Source organism: Apteryx rowi, unplaced genomic scaffold, assembly GCF_003343035.1.
Source record: "Apteryx rowi isolate R43461 unplaced genomic scaffold, aptRow1 scaffold_33, whole genome shotgun sequence".
NCBI classification, from domain to species: Eukaryota; Metazoa; Chordata; class Aves; order Apterygiformes; family Apterygidae; genus Apteryx; species Apteryx rowi.
In genome coordinates, this window is record NW_020449752.1 from 2,777,287 (window position 1) to 2,797,521 (window position 20,235).

The following is a 20,235-nucleotide window of genomic DNA, read 5'->3' on the forward strand; positions in this document are numbered from 1 at the left end:
TCTGAGGACGCGGGCCGGGGCTGTGGGAAGCAGCAGGGGATAAGTCACTTCTGCAAGGAACGGGTACAGCCTGACCGCGGTGCAGCAGAGAGACTCTGCCCAGACCCCGACTCTGGCACTGGCCGGCAGCGTGGAGGGACCTCGCTCCTGACCGCACACGTGGCTGGCAAGTTGCGTAAGAGTTTCCATCCCTCCGACAACCGAAACGTACGTACTTTAACTTCCAACCTTCCTGCGGCAGCGATTTGAATGCGACCAGCGAAGGCCCGCCTAGAAAATTCTGGTTTCTGTGAAAACCTGACTTGTTTCCTGGCCACTGCGGGAACTGATCTGCAGCAAACCTGGACGTTCTGACTCAGAGCGGTTAAGATGGGCAGGGGATGTGGGAAGCTTGTCCCCATTCTCATGCAAGGTACAGTCAAATTGAGGACAGGAAAGCAAGGTGTACTGGAGCTGTTGGCACTGCTGTCCTTCTGGCCGTGCCACCTCGCTGTGGGCAGTGACAAGTCGCTGCAGGTCTGTGCCTGCTCACGCAGCCTGATGTGCTCTTAGGGTCCAGTTTTTCTCCCCAGGTGGTGCTGGCCTCAGGTACAGGGGGCGAAGCCGTGCTTGTTGCTGATGGCGGAGGCTAGCTGGCAAGTCTGATGCTTTGCGAAGATAAAGGGGAAATGAAGGCTCCTGTCTACTCTGCGGAGAAAAGAAAAAACACTTCCTGCACCACATCTTGATGCAGCCACAGACTGTCAGGTACTTGTGTTGTTTTCTGACTTTTAAAGCTAGGTTGCTTTGTCCAGCTGCATGAGTAAGAGGTGTCTCCAAGTCCCAGGTGAAATGGGGGGCTGTCTGGAATCGCTAATGCCATAAACAAGAGTAGGAAGCAATGGGAAAAGGTCTGTGTCCTTTCTGCCTGCCGCAGAACATGGAAAAGTGCGAGGAGGGCCCGGCACTGCGGGAACTGGTTCCCCACCAAACTGTGTGCCACCTCCCTGCTGTGGCTCACGAGGGTGGTGGGAGCAGAGTGATTCTGGCTTGCCTGGTCCACCTGGATGAGAAAGCAGGAAATGCTAAATAACTTGGCCATATTTTTGCTTGCTGTCCAGCATTAACTACCTAATGCTAGCAGGGATTTGGGGATAGATACCTTAGGGACACTTGGCCCCTATGGCAAACTGTATCAGTCTGTGCAGCCTGGTGCTATCGCTTAAGCTAGTGCTGCTTTGGGAAGGGAGCCCCTGCTGCAGCACATGCAGCAGGAAACCCCTGAGCGCCCACCCCGGGCAGGCAGCTGGACCCCCAGGACTGGCTTTTGTGCTTACGCTTACAAGAAATAATGAGGAGGGGATTTCCCCACGCAGCTGGTTTTTCCCTGCTCAGCAGAAAGTCCATCACGACAAGGGCTGAGCACTCTGGTTATGAGTTTGATGGCAGGAGTGCAGCAACTTGGGGTTTGGCTGACTTTCTCCTCTCCCCCACCCCTTTCTATTCCAGTGATAGCATTGGCCTTGTCATGGAGCAGATGACTCTGCTGCACGCAACGCGCAGCCAGCATGGCACTCGTCTGCACCCGTGCCCTGGAGCCCACCCGAGCAGCGAAATGGGAACTGAAGCTGGACAGAGGTAAGAAAAGCTGCAGGAAATGGGAGCTTGTGGGTGGGGAAAGGGACAGGGTTAATCTTGGCCTCTAGCAGAATGAGGTTTGGATACCAAAGCAGCAAACGGCTGCAGAACTGCACGTCGTGCCAAAGGCAACTTTCTTGCTTTCTGCCGGGAATGCAGGAGTGCTGAGTCTGGCTGATCTTGGGGAGAAACACGGCAACGCAGAGCCTGGGACCCTGCAATCACTGCTTCCATGTGCACCAAGCTGCAGTGCAACTTAGCTGCAGCCCTGGCTCTTGCATCCTGGAAGTGTCCAACCCTTGGGCTGTACAGCGGCTTCCACGCATCCCTACTGCAGGTAACTGGCTTAAAACACTAGAGTATTTTGTGCTTTGAGGCAGAGGAGCCCTTTACTTCGTCATCTGGCAAATACTTTCAGGGAACCTGTACCAGAACAAGTGTGGTGGGTTTTTTGTTGCTTTTGGCTTTTTATTTTTTTGTTTTCCCCAAACGTGGTGGGAAGCCACACTTGTGAGAGCTCGGCTGGAACAGAGCTGTGGCTGCTGGGATGCCCGGGCTTGCGGCCCAGCCCTGGGTGCTGCTCCAGCTCCACCCATGCACTAGCTTCCTGCTGGAGATCAGGGGTCAGCAGAGCGACCACAGTAAGCGCTTTCATGTTGCCGCAACATCGTGTGAGCACGGATCTAAACGCGCTTCCTTGTCTGTGTTTGGTTCTAGAGAATCTCGCTAGGCCACGACGGCTGTGGCTGTCCCACTAGCCTGCTGTTGTTGCAGTAGCCTACTGCAAGGCTTCGCAGCCCTGCTTCTGGCATGCTGTAGGTGATAAGCCAACTTACCAGTCCTCACTACCTCTAAAGCTCAGTGAGGAGATGACAAAGCAGCTAGAAATCATCCTGTCTCCTGGAGCAGGGATCTGGGGGGAACAGAGCAGTTGGCTGCTGCAGGAACCAACTGCATCATGTTCCTAGGCTGGACTTCAGGATGCTGGAAACAGTTGGAGGTTTTTCTGTGTGGGTGTTTTTTTTATGGTTGTTTTTTGTTTTGTGTTTTTGTTGTTGGGTTGTGGTACGTGGTGTGTTTTTTGTGTTTTTTTGTGTTCTTTTTGGTTTTTGTTTCCTCCTCCTCAGGGTCCGTTTGCCTGCACCTGAAGGGAAGCAGCACAATTAAGGGTGCAGATGGGACCCAACACCAGCCGTGGAGGAAAGCAGACCAGCTCAGCATGGTGACCCACAGCAGCTGCTGCACATCTGGCCTAAACATGGGAGGTGAGTCTGCCATGCTGGGGGGGGAGGGGGTGGTGACACCTACAAATTTCCAGCTGGGAAGCTGCCTCAAGAGCCTCCCTGTGTTGGAGATGGTCAGCACCTCTCCTTGCACATCCTACTCAAAGGAGCAGTGTGAAAAATACCCTACTGGATCCCCTAGGAGCTCTCCACAACCCCCCTGACTTGGAGGACACTTGAATCGGGCTGGTTTGGGCGCTTTCAAGGCAGCACGCTGGAGCTGCACTAAGTAGGAGCGCTACAGGCTTTATGTCTCTTCCTTCCTGGAACTCCACCTCCTGGTGGGGACAGCTGTTGACCTGGGGTGTGGGTGCCACCAGGGATCTGTGCAGGTTTCCCTAGCTCGGGAACCCTTCCAGAGAAGCCCACAAAGAACCACGCAACCAGAGTATTAAAAAATATCCCAGTTTAATAGACTTGGAGCATCTCTATTTCATAGATTTACAAAACAATGTATTTACAGGTGAGGAATGGCTAACTGAAGTCAACTGGAGTGTGCTCTTCTATGGCAAGGAACGGGCTACACAGAAGAAAGGAGATCAAATCAGCACATTCAGAAGTCACATTGCTGCATTCTCTTACAAAAGTAAAAAGGGCCAAAAGACTCTGTCTCCGCTCGGAGCGGGCAGAGCCATCCAAGGTTACTAGGGCAGGAGACGAGCTCCAGGAAGTCGATCACTTCTGCCCCACGTGCGAAGCAAAGCACCTTGCTGCGCCCAGGAAGGGGAAGTCATCAAGTGTATTCTGGGTACCACAGGCTCTACCAGAACACGTGTCCGGTCYTGTGCATCACTGCTGCCCAGGCACTGTGGTGGTACAGCACTTCCTGGCAAGAACAAGCAGCTAAAGCTAGAAGATGTAGCGGCTAAACCACAGCATAGTGTTAAGGCACATAGTGGTAATGCCAATCTGACCAGCGCTCGAGTCAGAAGATGGAGAACCTGCGGGCGCAAGTAGACCTGCACACTTGTCCCTTGAGGTGAGTGAACACAGGTTTCGGCCAGAACTGTCTCCCTCAGTGCTGCCAGCCCTGGACTTGTTACGATGCCTCCCACCCAAAGAGAACAAGAACTAAGTCGGCCAAAGGACGGAGGAGACGCCACCGCCCGGGACTGCGCCGAGGGAGGGATCCTAAGGGATCCACCACCACCCCCATGGTGAGAATTCCCCCCCCCCATCACTCATGACCAGAAAAAGGGGTGCGGAYGGCAGTTTGAAAACAAACGCAGGAGATAGAATATATTCTAAAAGCTGTTTTTGAACCCGTCCCAATAAAGTTTGCTTCTAAAAACACAGAGTGTTTTTTCTTTTTTTTTTAATTGATTTTTTTTTTTTTTAATTATATGTATCTTGAATGGTTGTTCATTCACGTTCTTTCTGGGAGCCACACTGGCTTGCCCACAATGGGAAACTTCTGGCCAGGCATTAAAATCTAAACTGAGCTTTGGTTTCAGGGTGGGATTACTAAGGGCTAAACTAAAACACCAGATCTGGCTCGGTGGTACACACACATCTTAAATACAGACAAGCAGGTCCTCTGCGCTTGTCTCCAGCCTTTTGCTGCTGTGATGAACAGAGCTCCAGTCGCAGTCCATGGCTGGGAGTCCCAGGCGCCTGTGTCGAGGTAGAGGGAGGCAGTTCTCTGTGCTTCGCTGCCCACAAAGTGTCCCTTCTTCGCGGCTGGGGCAGCCCCAGCCGGCAGCGTACAAGACTTACGCATCCATGTGAAGACGAACGTGGCCCTAGAGGCCTGTCTGCTCCTTGAGCCACTGGCGCAGCTTGGTGAGCCGGGTGTAGACTCCAGGCTTTCGTCGCTGCGCRCAGCCGTCGCCCCAGCTCACGACACCAGCCAGGAACATGCGACCACTGGCTTCTACGCTGACCAGCGGCCCTCCGGAGTCTCCCTGCGCGGAAACAAATGTTAAATGTTACCATAAGCACCAACCAGCATATTGTCCCATTGTAAAGTCTGGCAAAGTGTTATCAAAATAATCACAAAAGCTCCTAAGTAATTAAAAAAAATTGATAAGTAATCTAAAACGCTGGCCAAGCATAAGAAATAATCACTAACTAACTCCAGGGATAGCCGGGCTTCCTTCAAAAGCTCTAAGAATTGTAACACAGCTCTAACTGGTTTTGAGACTAAGTCATGCGTCAATACAGTTTGCGGTTTGTGCCCATTCCAGTTTGGCCATTGTGTCAGCYAAGAAGTAGTTGTACAGATTTGGAACACATATTAAGTGGGGAAATATGAGTGAAAGTACCAGAATAAAAAGGGCTGAATAAATGGGCTGTGAATACTAAGCCCCCCAGTAACAGCAACAGAGTAGAGTACCGTTGCTCTGCTTTCTGACCTGGGGTGCAGTTTTTGAGACTAAGTCATGCGTCTATATAATTTGCTGCTCATGCCCATTCCAACTTGGCCATTGTCCGAACCAAGATGGAGCCACGCTGATTTGTACTATATTAAGTGTGGAAATTTGTACTATATTAAGTGTGGGAATATGTGCAAAGGCACCAGAATAAAAAGGCCTGACCAGTTGGCCCCTATTGCTAATGGAGGCTCTCGCCCACCAACAGCGATAAACTAGTGCTCTTGCGCTGCTTTCCTACCTGGCACGCGTCCACGCCGCCCGACAGGAACCCCACGCACATCATGCGCGACGTCAGCTGGCCCGACAGCAGCTCGTTGCACATGGTCTGGTTGATCAAGCGGATTTCTGCTTTCTGCAGGATGGTGGCACCGATGCCTGTGAGGATGGAGGGCGAGCACGGGTTAAAAGCGCGTGGCATTTTTAAGCCACCAGGCCCTCCCCTGTGCAGGTTTGTACCTACACRCTGCGTTCAGGCCCCAGGCGCTGAGCAAGCGACTAATTGCCAGGTAAGTCCCCAGCGCAACAACCCGCTTTTTCCTAACACCGGTTTCCCCGCAGGACTGAGATATTATCTTTGTGCAATCCCAAGAGAATCTCGTTTGCYTTCGGTCTCGAGGCAAGCTAATATATATAGGCTGTAAATTTCTCAGAGAGAGGCAAAGCTACAGCCAGCTCCCCTTTTCGCTGAAGCCATATGCTAAAATATGTCAATGCCCTTTCCCAGCCGCAACCCCCCCAGGCACCTCCAGTGCTCACCTCCTTCCATGGTCGCTCCCCATCCAGTCACCCACAGGTCCTTGCCAGCRGGGAAGTTGTGGGTGGAATCGGGTAGGCAGATGGGCTTGACAACGGAGGAGAAGGTGACGGGCTCTTGCAGCTCCATCACAGCAATATCATAGTCAAAGGTGTAGTCGTTGAAGCTGGGGTGGGAGATGATGCGCTTGAYGGTTCGTGCTTGCACGTCGGCGCCGTTGCGTTTGCTTTGGTCGGTCAGTCCCAGGTAGGCTGTCCACAACTTGGGCTCCGAGTAACTGCAAGAGTCACAACACACAGGGCAGCGTAAAAGTCCAGTCGCAGAACCGGTGCAGATGTCCTAGCTTGACTGAGATGCACAAAACATGCCCTCTATCTTAAAAAGTTTCCTTGAGAAGCACATGTCCTGGTGGAAACTGATTTTTCCTTTTCAGACAAGCAAATGCCTGAAAATGGAAGCGCAACAGTCTGGGCGTCCTGCCCTGATCCTGCCACCCTGAAACCCACCATCCATGAATCACTGCAGTGCCTGCAGAGGCCCCTGCAAGAGTACAGGGCGTTGAGGCGATGTTTTAACAAATAAATACATGTCTACTTCGAATGGCTGCTTCCACTTTAAGACAAGAAACTGTCCAAAGTCCAGCTGTCTGAGGGCAGCGGCTGAGCCCTTCCCAGCACCCTGCAGCTTGTCTTACAAAACAGCCGCATTAAGCATCTCCTCGCTCTTTAGCAAGGCGGCCCCCGATTCAGCGAACCTGGCAGAAGCGGAGCGTCAGCTCCCGCCTACCTGATGCCCTGCAGGTACCCGAAGCAATGCGCCGCGGACACCAGCCAGCGCTCCGAGATCAGCGAGGCCCCGCAGACGTGGCCCTGGCCCTTGACGTGGAGGCTGACCTGCCACGGCCATTCACCCACGTCCGAGTTCTGCCCGCCGACGACCCGTGACTTCCTAGTGTAGGAGGGGATCCCGCAGTCTGGGGGGGGGAAAGGAGCAAAGGCACTTAGTTACTGCTGCTTCTACTCAGCACCTCCCCTTCCTTCCTCTGGAAATATTACCTACGCCAGGGATGGCTGATGCTATCAGCTCAGGAGCGCAAACAGTTTGCCAAATTTGCTAAAAGATTTACTGGCCCTGTCTGTTAATGTGCAGACAAACCCCTGTATTATCTGCACAAGCCCTCCTTAAACATCGTGAACAACACAGGTGCCCTGCACACTGCTATAGAACACGGCTTGGCTATTTTCATACCCAAACTGTCAACCTGAAATGCCCAGCAGCTCTCTCCACCAAGCTTAAGCATTCGTCTAAGAGGTCCAGCCCAGAAACGCCTCCTCCCTTCCTGGGGTACTCACTGCAGTTGTCCTCATCAGAATTGTCTTCACAGTCCTTCTCCCCGTCACACTCCGGGTTCTGCTTGCTGATGCACTTTCCGTTGCGGCATTTGTACGTGTAGTCCTTGCAGGAGACTGTCGCGGGGGCTGTTGCAGGTAGGCCAAAGGGAGAAGGGTTAGTCCCAGTGCTGGAGAAGTCACGCTGCTCAAGAGCCATTCACCTCTTCTACCCTTCCACCATCCCCAGGATGCTGCCACCACGTGCAAAAACGCACGAGATGCCCAGCCATGAGCAAATTTGCAAGAAGCTGCATTTCAAGGGAAGACCCCTCCACAGCCCATCCTCACCCCTGCTACAGCTGCCCTCATCGCTCCCGTCTCCGCAGTCATCCTTGCCGTCACACTTCTGYGTGTTGGGGATGCATTTCCCAGTGTCGCACTTGAAGCTGTCATCCGAGCAACCTGGGGAAGGAGCAGCTTGTGAGAAGTGGCAGGACACAAACACGCTCCCACAGAAGGACCGGGCACAAATCCTACAGTACCTTAACACATGGCCGTGCCCGTATCTCTTCCTCCCAGGTAGGGAGAGCCTCTGCTCACCATGTTCCCAAAGGCCTGCAGTGACACGATCCCATCCCAGAACAGTCTCACCTGGAGTTCCTGCCCCTGTGCCCCCTTGCCACAACCATAAGGCCTTTGCCTCTTTGTCTTACAGCAGACAGAGACACACATTTATCCTCTTTCTTCTTGCAGCAGCCACATATAAACATCTGTTTCCTGTGTCCCCGGTCTTTCCTTCTTCACACTGCATACCACCAATTTATGCAATCCTTTCCTTCCCAAGAGCCCACGTTACCTCCATCTCTACTCATCCTCATTTCTCTCCTCTGAGGTCTTGCTCAGGGCTCCTGCGCAGGCTCCAGGAAAGCTGCGAACGCAGCGCTCCAGGCAAGGCCTCGCTGTGCCCGGCGCCAGGCTGACCTTTTGGATTCCTCACGTGCAGACCTCCAGCACGGCACTTGCCTTCCTCTGCTTAGTGTGCCTCCACCCTCCCCTTCACCTTGTTCAAGCCCTCAGACCTTTCCRCCCATGGGGCAAGTCACTTACTGCACTGCAGCTCATCGCTGTTGTCGCCGCAGTCGTTCACATTATCGCAGACCCAGAACTTCGGCTTGCACCAGCCATTCTGGCACCTGAACTGCTGGTCGGTACAGGCTGGAAAGGGACAGCGAGAAATCAGGATGAGAAATCAGAGGACAGACCTGCAGATGCACCCGTGGAGCCACCAGCTATACATCTGCCATCGCATCTACCGCAGCACTACAGGAAAATCTGGGCAGCTCTCCCAGCAGGTATCCGAGCTCACAGGAACAAGCGCACCAGAAAACACCACGACAGCTGGGGCCACGCGTGCGTACATACGTACACATGCGCTAAGCTAAAACACAGCGTTTCCACGGCTCTGGAGAACGCAGCTATCTGGAGCGCTGCAATGTCTCACCCAGGTAACGATGAAGCCAACCTTAAACAAGCCTAAGGGCAGCAGGAGAGCCAGAGGCAACTACTTAAAAAAAGCAATTGCTACAACCAGTGGGAAAGTACCTAAATACCCAGGCCGCTGCGGCCATGCTCTGCCCAGGGCAGCACGGGAAGGCAACCAGACCAGCAGCACACCGTTCCTCAACCTACCGTCCCTTCCCTCAGAACGAGATCCCAAACCAGGGGATCCCATCTCCTCTAATTAACTTCAGGCCCGGGATAACAGCACAATCTCTGGGATTTCTCTGTTAATCCAAGGGGAAAAATTACCTCATGAAGAAACTACACCCACGAATCACACAGGTTTTCCAGCCGAAAGGTGTCACGTGTACTCTGCGATACCTGCCTGTGCTCAGTAACTAAACACATCTTTACACCAAACTCTCAGCTCAGCCAGGCACAGCCAAACGCACAAGAGCCAGCAGGATTAAATGGAAAAACATGAGGGAGGGACTAGAAAGGGAGGGGGATTCCCCTTGGAGGGGATTTGATTAGAAGGAGCCCACGGCTCCCACACTGGGAAGGATCCCAGACTAATCCTCATGCCAATTGCTGCTCCCTGCAGTCTGAAGGGCTAAGGCAGTGCTTGCACCAGCGAGCAAGGCAGCCAGCGGGGCCGGCAGCTGGTCTGCAACCCTCAGCACTAAGGTGCGTTCGTACAGGTGCCCCTCCGGATGGCGGCACATCTGTCGATACGCACACGGAGCCAGAGCATACTTTGTGCGATACTTTAGGAGCATCTTTCGAGAGCTGACCTGCCCCTCAGGCAGGCGCGTTTGGAGTGGCGCTGGAAAGGAGGCAAAAGCAGAGCTTTGCCACCAAGTGCTGGGCTCATCACCTCCGCGCAAGCTCCTCTCCGGCAAAACAGCAGCTCAGCAAGCCACAGAACGCACTGCACTACCCTCACTAAAGRGAGCCCACCCAGGGGTTTCTCTCTCTGCAGTTCTTCTCGTGATGCCCAGATTATAAGAGAGCGCTGCACGTGGCCACAGCCAGCCCTGATTTTTCCCTCCTACATCCTCCAGATCAGCAGCAGTTAAACAGAACAAGGCCAGAGCACATACCCCCGGTCACCCTCGAGTAGCACAGCCCTTCCCGTAACAAGCCAGARGAAATAAAGGACAGACTTACCGCAGGATCTCTCATCGCTGCCATCTGTGCAGTCCAGCCACCCGTCRCAGCGCATGCTTTTGTTGATGCAGCGGCCAGTGTTGCAGGCAAACTGGCCAGGGCAGGCTGAGAGGGAGGGAAGGGATGAACGTGATGAACACGTGAGCCTTCCCGCTGTCCCCTTCTCCTGCACCGAGTGTCACCAATCCCAGACAGCCGGTGGGAGYGCTGCTCTTAGCAGCCTGCTCTACTTCCAAGGGGAGTGGGTTGCCACTGCCCAGCCTTGCTGCTTCCTGAGCTGGGTAACTGAGACGGCCCACCAGCGGTCGGAGCAAGTCCATTTAAGCCCAGGGTCCTGTTTTTGACAGTGGCTGCAAGTAGATGCTTGGGGGAAAGCACGGACAAGGCAGCACCTCTGTGCTCTCCCCAGCTACCAGCCATTCTCGGCTCCAGGATTTCCTAAAGTGCATATGGTTTCTGTGCATTTTACAACCCTCAGCGGATTTCTCCTTCGCTAGCTTGTCCAGTCACCCGTGCCAATTTTCAGCATCCTTTGGCAAGTTTTGCAGCCCAGCTCCCTGCTTCAACAAGAACTTCCTTTTGAATCCAGTTCTTGCTCACTTCACACCACGGCCCTTAGTTCTTGCATTGCCCAAGGGGTCACCAAGCTAGTAATTTCTATCGTGTCACATCTATTCCTACACACTCAGCAGGGCTACGCACCAGCTTGCCTGTGACTAACGTCAGAGAATGAACTGGGTCCCCCCCGCCAAATTTCCGCAAAGCACACAACTTTGCCATCGTTCAGGGTAGCCTGCTTACAGAATCCAACATTAAAAATACCTTTTCTCAGAACAAAGCAGGAATACAAGGAGGTTTGCAGTTAAACAGACATGCCCCTAATGCTCCAGGAAAGTGTGCTTCCCAATTTGTAGGGCAACGTAAGCGGAGATGAGGGACACCCTACAGTTCTTTAGTCTGCAGCAGACCTGAGGCAAATTAGCTCCCCCCGCAGGCTCGAGATTTCAACTCACGATCGCTGGAGTCGTAGGACAGGTACTCAGCAGAGAAGCCGGTGTCTGTGTAGGATGGGTCTGAGTGGAACCGGACCTGTATTTTACTGGTAGCACTGGCCACCACAAACTGGGAACGCTCCCCACAGTACCTGGAGGGAAAGACAGCAAAGATTAATGCTACAGAGTCAGCAYTGAGCAGCTTTTCTTCCATTCCTGAATCCTCCATCACCACATGGGGTCACTTCACACACCCTGATAGCGAAGGAGGCAGGAAAACAAGGGGTCTGATCCCAACATGGATCGCTGGACCTTGAGGTCTGTGCAGAGGAGCCAAATTTCACTGCAGTCATCAGAAGATTTAGACCAATAGCAAACACCACCAAGTTGTGACCTTGACAATGATTTAGGAGCGAGTTCATCAAGAACCCTGCCTGACACATTGATCGTTGCATCTCTTTGATCTTGGATCAGTTGTGTCTCTGGATTTGGGCAGGCTAATGCCACAGCATCGGGTGGGTGAGTAGGAATCACTCTTAGATAGGCCTCACTGCAAGAACTAGCCAGGACTGTGCATCCAGGCTCTGACTCTGAAACTCCATCTCTTCACGGAAGGGTCAGCTCTCTTGCCCAAAACACTGTGAAGCAACACTGCTCACTTCCCCTGTGCAGCACCAAGAGGTATATTTGGCCCAGCTTACACTAAGTTGTGTAATAGGAAGCAGCAAATGTAACAGTAAACGCATCACATAACGCAATGCGATTACTCTAACAACGGAGATTTGCTCATTCAAGTAAAATCATGCCAGATGTTTCTGTAGAGATCTGCCTTTCTGCACGCTAGGCATGTGATGTGATGCTTCACAGCCTGCGTTTTGGGTTTTCTTTTCAGCTGCAGCACACAACAAGCCCACGGGCTAATCTCCAGAACCACGTGTGTGGCTCCCCCTTCTCCATCAGGCACCAAACTAGGAGAGCAGGTCAGACCCAAGCACCCCCTGCCTGATGATATCCCAAAAAGCAACAGCACACTTGCTCAGGGAAACCACAGGTACCACATAACTAAACACAATCCCTCCCCTCATAGGGCCCAAACCAGCCACTACCAACCCTGTTTGTGAGTTAGAGTGCCTGACACCTACCTCGTGCTGTTGATCTCCACGTAGTCCTTGGTGCAGGAGCCGACTGGGACCCCGGGCTCCAGCACAAAGAACATGTTGAAACGCACCTTCACATTCTTCTTAGAGGGGACCTGCAAGGAGGCCGTGGGGCAAAAGGGAGCAGAGTCAGGGGCACATTGTTTTCTGGAGCACAGAAAATGCGAACAGGCTTCCTGGGAAAAGGGTTGCATTTGGAGGGAGGAACTGAAGGAGGAAAGAAGGCAAACAGACAAAAACCGGCTTCCCAAAAAGCCACTATTCCTCACTTTGTCATTTAGTCAGTTCGCCTGCCCTGCTGACCCCAGGATCCCACATTAAAGAAGCATACAGGCAGGGGCTGAAGCCAGACCTCTGCCAACACGCCTGCTCTGCTAGGGCAGAAGGTTTCTCCCACCGCCAGCTTTGCCACCAAGTGACTGGCCTGTCCCAAGGTCCAAATGCTCCGTGGTTTGGGTAAAGTTATGGACTGGGCTGCTCTGCCTACAGGTTATCACGGACTAAATGCCAAAAGTTGCAGGCCTCTCACAGCTTCTTCTGCCTTTGACACCTGTCCTAAAGTTTCCCTCCAGTCATGCCAGACTCCTGGCCTCTAGGCAACATTCGCTGCTGCGAGCTCACCTACGTCATGTACTGTATAAGCAGGTCCATTTGACAGAGTAATTAAGGCAAAGAGGGGGCCTTGCCTCTTACCTCTATGTTCCAGACACAGTCCGTGACCGGCGGGTAGTGTGCTGGGTAATAGGGAGTGGTGAAGGTGCCACTCTCTCCTTTCAGAGTCCCACCGCAGACTAGAAGATGAGCAGGAAGACAAAAACAGGTTAGACATTCAAAGAGATGCGGCTTTCCCAAGCCTTAGCTGGCTATTGCCCAAGGCAGGAAGGGAGGCACAAGCAACAGCCTCTAACAAGGTTAAGTTGATCTCTGGAGAGAGCAGCTCTGCTCCAAGGCTTGGAGTAAACTCAGGAGACCAATTAGGTGCTTCCTGCATACATCAGTCTGCATGCCTAATCCAGCATAATTCTTATTTTGCCCTCCTCGGGGGACATCATTACAGCAGCCAAGAGCATTGTGGGCAAGGCAAGCTCTAAGAGCCAGAAGATGACCTGCTTCCAGGTCTCCTAGGCTTGAAAACATCCCTGGCAACCTGAATGCAGCCAGAGCTGTGCCTCCCTGTTCAGTTGCCCGTGGCAGGGAGAGGTGGTGGGGCACTGGGCCAAGGCCTCCACTCACCTTTCATCTTCGGGAGCTGGAAGAACTCAGCCTTAAAGCCAGGGAATCTCCCCTCCTTGTTGGTAACCAATGTGACAAGCATAACGTTCTGGGAAGACAGGAAGGTCAGGTTGTAGGAAGGGGCGTAATTCCCACAGAGCCTAGGGAAAAAAAAAAAAAAAGGAACGGACAAAATCCATTAGATACCTCTGCACAGAGAGCCCTGGGCAGCACAGATGACCCCAGAGCAGGGACATGAGCTCAGTTACCAGTAGGAGTTTCCTGAAGATCAGCATCACTCCGCCGTTTCACACCAGCACTTAGTGCCATACAGGAACTTAATGGGGAGCTAACGTGAACCCCTTTTCCTCCCATCTTGGGAGCTAACGTGAACCCCTCTCCCTCCTATCTCCTCACCCAAGGGGGAAGGAGGGCCAAGCCCCAGGGGACTCACCTCACCACAGCATGATGCTCCACAGGGCTCAGAGAGTTGTACACCTTGATGTAGTCACTTCCATCTGTGCACTGCTCCAGTTCCAGAGTCTTGAAGGTCAGGCTGATGATGGAGTTGGCATCAGCTCTCAGTGACCAGTAGCAGAGAGCATTGTTGGGATACGGGCTGTTGGGGAACCCTGGTGTGGTGAAACTGGTGATCTCCCCTTCCTTGGCATGGAGGGCAAAAATGCAGCTATCTGCCCAGGAGAACAGGGAACAGTTAACAGGGCAAAAGAGGTGTAAGAGAGATCTTTCCTCCACGTAGGTGCAGGGTAAGAAGTGGAGGACAGCTGAGGCATGAGTGTTCTGTCCTGTCTTCCTCCGTGACACAGAGTGCGGCACTCATGTTATCCCTCGCCTGCCTGCAGGCTGTCCCTAGTGAGATGCCAGCACCGTGCTCTCTCCCAGGGAGCACCCTTCCTCATCTCCCTCCATCTACACAGTGAGGCACTTGGGAAGTGTAGACTGTGCCACCCACTACTGCTAGTTAACACTAGGGCCTGTACCACAATCTGACCAACCCCAAACCAGCTCTGAGCAGCACATGCAGGTCTGCCTCACACACGGTGCAGCCTTCTTCAGGCCCTTCCCCACCCTCACAAAAGAAATAACCATCCCAGAGAGGCCTGGGGATGCAAAGAGACTATTACCAGTGAGACTGAAGAACTGTACTTACTGTCTCGTGAGGAACGAGCTATGCTGGGGTCAACAGCTGCAGGAGGAAACAGAGGTGTTGTTATCCTTTGGGTTGTGGTTAGTCCCTGCGTGCAAGGCTGCAGAGGTCCCTGGGATCTGCATTCATTTGGCCTTGCTTGCAGGGCGTCTACCTGCAAGCTGGCCAGGGGAAGCTGTTCCATTCCCGCACTCCCCAGGGAGAACCCCACTGTGGGCTCTGGGGACCCGAGTGATCAAGCTTTTCCTCTGCAGACCAGCTTAGAGGAGTTCGACTGAAGGGGAGCAGTCCACACAGGCATCCCCAGTCTGCATGAGCCATCAAGGCTGTGCTGGTACAGCAGGTCAATCCCTGCAGCCAAAGGCACCCAAAGGAGGGGTGCGATGAGTAGCTTCTCCATCCAGTGAAATGCCAGGCACCTTGTGTTCAGTGCTTCCCCCTTCCCCTGCCCCATCTCACGCTGAGGCCCAGTGATCGCTGAGCCAGCACTCACGGAAAGCGACGACCGACTCCACCTTCAACACAGGGTTTCGCAGCCGGGGGTTCAGCCTCTGGATCAAATTCTGCTTGTCAGCCATGGCCTTGTCGAGATCCTTCTCCCGGTACTTGGGGACAAGGAACTCTGACCAGTAGTAGGCAATGACACTGCCTTCGCTGCAGGGAAGGGCAATTATGCAGTGAGAGCAAGGACAGACATGGGAGGGCTGAAGCACCACGGGAAGGGGTCAGGCTCCTTGATAAGCCATTTTTGGAGAGTGGCCATGGGGAAGGGAGAGTGTCAATGATAAGCTAAACAAATTGCGGGCCAGCAAAGGCCCCTGCCAGCCTGGGGAGTCCCTCTCCAAGCTGCCAGGCACCATCCACTGTGTTTCGTGAGGCTCTGCTGCACCATATCCTGAGTTTCACAAGACGTCTCCCTCAGCACAAAGTGAGGCAGACTGCCAGAAAACAATACTCTGGCTTAGCAGAAGGCTTTTCGGGTTGCTTTTCCCTGCCCACCTCTTCACCAGGCTGCTCCGGATGGCTACTGAGGTGCGTCCATCCACAGCAGTCCAGGAAAGAGGGTCTACAGCTGTGTGAGACTCCCAGCATCACCCTCCTCCACTCCCAACCCAGGTTCAGACAGCATCTCCTTGTGCTCACCTGAATGCAGTTATTACTGTCTCCTTGTGGTAAGGACCAATATCTGCATGACTCCTGTAGATCTCCTCCACCTGAAAGGAGTTTAAAAAAGGATGTTCAGCAAGTCTAGAAGCAGGGAGGGGGGAAAGGCTAAAGACAGACAGAGCTTCAAGCCTGTCATGAAAGTCAGGGCATGTACCAGGCATTCCTGGGGTGCAGGAATCTGCAGGGGCCAAAGGGCGGAAGAGGGGAAGTAGAAAGCCCCAGAAGCCCCCAGACTCTTGCACACTACCGCCCTGCTCTGCTCTGACTCAGCTCTCCCTGCTCTTCTCCAGAGGAAGCACAACAAGAACGTAAATCTGAGGGGAAAGGCAAGACCTGTCAGGTCTTCAGCACTGAGGGCGGGCATCTCTGTAGCTGGCTCCTGCCTCAGCCTCCAGCCCCAAAGCCTTTCCTCCTGCTCAGCTGTGGAGCTGCCTTTCTTCTCTGACCCTAAACACCAGACCTGACTGAACTGCCGAGCCCGGGATTCACCCAGCTGCCCTCATATGGCACTCTAGCTCTCAGAGGCAGGGAGATACCGTGGCACTGGGCTGGAGTTTGACAGTGAGGCCTAACTAAAAGGCATGCTCCCTGTACACAGCCCTGTGCATCACGCGACTCATGAGGACAGGGGAGACTTAGAGGTGTGAGAAAGCTCCCAGCAGCCTTATATGCAGGATCCCTGCAGTCACAAGGCAAGAGAAACAGCCAGGCCTGCTCATAGCGGGAGGGATCCAAGAAACCTCTTACCGTGCTCTTCACCTTCTTGGCGAGGATGGCAAACTCTGGGGAGCTGGAGTTCTCGTAAGCATCGAGGAAGTCCCAGTTCAGAATCCGCAAGTGGCCATTGAAAACCTTCCGGATGGCCATGTTCCTGACTGGAAGGTAACGTTTCACAGACAGAAAGGCTGTCAGGGCAAGGACTGCAGCACAGCAAGTCCCCAGTGACAGGGATCAGGGCAGGGGGAGAGAAACAGCATCCCCCCACTTTCTGGAGCTGCCTGGGGCCTCTGGCTGTTACTGCAGTAGCTACAAAGGGCACACGTGAGCAACACGTGGTAACTGAATCACTTCCAAGTTCAGGGCAGTGAGGATATGATCCACCGCATTGCCCGACATGCCACCACCCAACCCTTCCAGAATTAACCACAGCTTAACATCACACTCACATTTGAAGTGCCAAACCAGGAGGCCAGTGACAAGAGAGATGAGTAGGAAAACGACGAGCATGATGGTGATGACCACCCATCGCTTTGGGCCACGCTTCTCCATCTTCTTGGAGTTCATGGCAGGGAGGAACTCCACCCCTTCGTCCAGGTTGTTCATGTCCTAGGAGGTGAGAGACGGCAGAGCAATGAAAAGGCCATTCCTAAAGCTCGGTTCAAAGAGGTCCAACAAGTGAATGAAATTAGCACCCAAGTCACGCACAAAGGATAGAGCAGAACTATCTGTCAAGCGCAGCTCCCGTCCTGCAGCCTCAGAGCATCACACGAGAGCACAAAGCGTCCCTTGGTGCCAGCAACTCCGCGGTCACCCCCCAACAGGATGAACCCTGAAGGATTCTGCTTGCAGACACACAGCAGCAGTAGGTGACTTTTCCTCACGCACAGACACCTACTTCCTTTTTGGGCCTCATCCAAGGTGATCAGTTCAAGTAAGCTCTGGGGCAAGTCCACACACACCCCATGACCGTGGCACGTCACAAACGCAGAACCTCCAAGATCTCTGCCTTCCGGCAGATGAAACTGCTGCCAGAAATTCACCCCTCCAAAACGCTCGCTATGTGACAGGTGTGTCACCTTAAGAGCTATAAATAGCATTCCTGTAAAAGAAACCAAGCTACTTCCACCCTTACATTCACACAATTCTTTGCACATTTCCTGGTCCGACACAGCGCTCCTATATTTCTGCCTGGGATGTCCCTTCAGAGCAAACACCAGTTAAAAGAAATAAAGCAAAAAAATTAAGAAACACACAACAAATCCCCACAGCCCATAACCAACCAGCCTTCCAGAAGCAAACGTTCTGGCTAAGAAACAACAGCTCTTCAAGGCAGCCGCCCAGTAAGGAGGAAGAACATCTGCCATGCGCAGCTATCACAGGGCTCAGTGAACAAATTGCGCTGGGAGGCAGGACTCCTGGTTTCGACCTCCCACGTCTGTAGGGCCCTGGGCTAGGCAGCCTCTCAGCTCTCCTGGGATTGGCATTTTCCTCAGGAGCTGTGCCTCCCACTGGGAGGGAGCAGCTCAGGGAAAGCAGCAGCCGGAGCCCAGCCACGCAAGCAGGCGGGCTGAATTTGCAGGGGTCCCGCTCTGCGGGCACGCACGCTCCGGGGCTCCCAGCCCAGTGATTCAGAGGCAGGGACAGAGCTTGAACTTCTAGCCCTGAGCCCACACGCAGAGCTGCTGCCCCACGCCGCCGTCACGGAGAGGAAGGTCTCGGACACAACACAGAGCCCTGTGGCAGCTATGCACGCACAGGCAGAAACACGGGACGGGGCAGCAGGGAGCGTCAGCGAGCCCTCCGTTAACCGGAGTTTCACTTTCACCAGCCCTTGGCCCTCGCTCATCTGCCCCCCATCCTTGCCCTGCCCACGTACCTGCTGCCAGTAAACACTCCTGCCAGGGAGAGAATCGGAGTAGCACTTTTCATCCTCCAATCAGAGCAAGGAGGAGAGAGACAACCTACTTCCCATCTTGGCACACTCTTGATGAGAAAAGCTTGCGTCGCGTGTCCACTCAGACCACAGAGAAAGGAGACATTACCTAATGCCCTCCTTACAAAATCTGGAGGGTGTAGCTGAGAGAGCCAAGCCACAGATCAGTAGTCTGGAGAAAACCAGAAACCTGAGAGAGGTTTCAATCCCTCCTTCCCTGTCCTCTAACGTGAGCAGAGCTCCCGCAAACAGCTGCAGACCTGACTGCCTCCAGAGGATGTCAGAAAGGTCTGGAGCATCCTTACAGGCAGACTTGGGAAGCCTGGATCCTCACTCCCTACCCCAGCACTGCTGGCTGCTTCCTCTCCTCCTCTGAGGYGGCCACACTCCTGCACTAACACACGTGGCGAGAGCCGACCACGTCCTCTGCTGCGTCAGGCCTCTCTCATGCCTGTCTAGGGCCCCTCAGGCAAGAACGGCCCTCAGACCCTTGCAGGCTCCGTCCGGACTGCCCAGACCATGAGGACACCTCACCTTCTCAGCCACCACCCTCGTTTCCCCTTCTGTCGTTCCCCTCCTGGGCCTTACCCGGCAGGGTGTCCAGCAGCCTCCCGGCTCCGTGGCTGGGCCCTGGATGGCAGCAACAACGCAGCACCGCAAAGTGCCGACTAGCACAAATTCACGGCACTCAAACGCATTCCTACACTTTGGAAGAGGTAACTTTGTCCCCACATGCACGATGCCAGATCAGATGTTGCCAGTCCTCTCTCAGCTAGTATGAGAGCCCAGGGCTGACAAAAACATATACCAACCACTCAAGCTAACTTGACTGAAATGTCATGAACGCCCAAAAGTCAGGGGAAAAAAAAAAAAAATCAGCAAAGGGCATCAAGTCACCAATGACAGCGAGACCTCTGAGCCCACCACGCTCTTGCGCCAGACCCAGGTGACAAGCTGTCCTCTCTGCACTTCTGGTTGGTGCCCTGCCTTTATTACTTTATCTTCCCAAACCTCCCCTTGTAGGATAGCCCAGCTCCTACTTATATCATTCTCCCACTCATTTTGCCCTTTTCTTAACCCAGCCTCTGCCCCTTCCTGCCATGTCCTTTCTTTCCACAGCTCCTCCCACCCTCCTCACCTCACCAAAGCCTCTCCTCCCTTAAGGATTGGCCTGGGGCCCTTTACAATAGAAAGRGACAGGGCAGGGGAGGCACCTTACACCCCATTTGCAAAGGACTGTGTAAATTTAATCCTCTGCGAACACCTACTAAAAAGCCATCAAGATTAGAGGAACATATTATTCTTCACATCGTTTACTTTCAGAATAATCTGAATTTATCATTCAACAGCTCTCCACCACAGCATGGCAGAGGTGAAAAAAGCCCTCGTTCATTTGTGTATCTGTTCCTTACTTCATCAGSTGGAGCAAGAAGAAACGGATGTGAACCACACTCTCTCTGAGGTGCCAGAGTGTCTCTGTCTTCAATATCGAGCCACCACCAGAAGAAAAGACCTACCAAAGTCACAGAAGAAAATCCCACGGGGAATATTAGCCACAAAGCCATTCCCCCCATCTGGCTTGGGAAGTCGCTGAGCTGCAGATCACCGGATCCTGGGAGCATTCACCAGGGACGCATCGCTGTAGCCTCTTCCACGCAGTTGCTACTGACCGCTCTCAGACACTGAGCAAGACACACCATTGCTCTGATCCCGAGACAGTTCTTTTGCTGACCCTACAACCCTGCCAACTCTCCCAGGTGTATCTTTACCTGTGTTGCCCCTTCTGTCAGGGCCTTTAAGTTCTGCTAATGCACAAACTGCCACTGCTGCTCTCTTAAAATGGAAATAACTGTTTA

General features: G+C 53.4%; 1 protein-coding gene and 1 long non-coding RNA gene across 6 annotated transcripts in view; one reads left to right on the top strand and one right to left on the bottom strand.

The window, feature by feature from the left end:
- The first annotated feature begins 628 nt into the window (after positions 1–628).
- On the top strand, positions 629–1,927 carry LOC112968919. Its single transcript, XR_003254497.1, has 3 exons — positions 629–747; positions 1,489–1,617; positions 1,777–1,927. It is a non-coding gene; the product is annotated as an uncharacterized LOC112968919 (long non-coding RNA).
- Positions 1,928–3,291: 1,364 nt separating this feature from the next.
- The window catches only part of ST14 (suppression of tumorigenicity 14), a 42,770-nt gene continuing 25,826 nt past the window's right edge, over positions 3,292–20,235 (bottom strand). For 4 of the 5 annotated variants that reach the window (XM_026071698.1, XM_026071696.1, XM_026071700.1 and 1 more), the window contains 18 exons: positions 16,893–17,052; positions 16,474–16,601; positions 15,703–15,773; positions 15,053–15,213; positions 14,563–14,598; positions 13,846–14,083; positions 13,413–13,552; positions 12,873–12,970; positions 12,165–12,274; positions 11,044–11,174; positions 10,031–10,135; positions 8,468–8,575; positions 7,709–7,822; positions 7,382–7,507; positions 6,816–7,002; positions 6,032–6,306; positions 5,514–5,650; positions 3,292–4,804 (listed from right to left, as the gene is read on the bottom strand). In XM_026071698.1, coding sequence (XP_025927483.1) covers positions 4,643–4,804; positions 5,514–5,650; positions 6,032–6,306; positions 6,816–7,002; positions 7,382–7,507; positions 7,709–7,822; positions 8,468–8,575; positions 10,031–10,135; positions 11,044–11,174; positions 12,165–12,274; positions 12,873–12,970; positions 13,413–13,552; positions 13,846–14,083; positions 14,563–14,598; positions 15,053–15,213; positions 15,703–15,773; positions 16,474–16,601; positions 16,893–17,052 — 2,487 coding nt within the window. In that variant the 3' untranslated portion in view covers positions 3,292–4,642. Of the gene's footprint in view, positions 4,805–5,513; positions 5,651–6,031; positions 6,307–6,815; positions 7,003–7,381; positions 7,508–7,708; positions 7,823–8,467; positions 8,576–10,030; positions 10,136–11,043; positions 11,175–12,164; positions 12,275–12,872; positions 12,971–13,412; positions 13,553–13,845; positions 14,084–14,562; positions 14,599–15,052; positions 15,214–15,702; positions 15,774–16,473; positions 16,602–16,892; positions 17,053–17,726; positions 17,756–20,235 lie in introns of those variants that run through there. The other variant, XM_026071699.1, reaches the window with a different exon arrangement.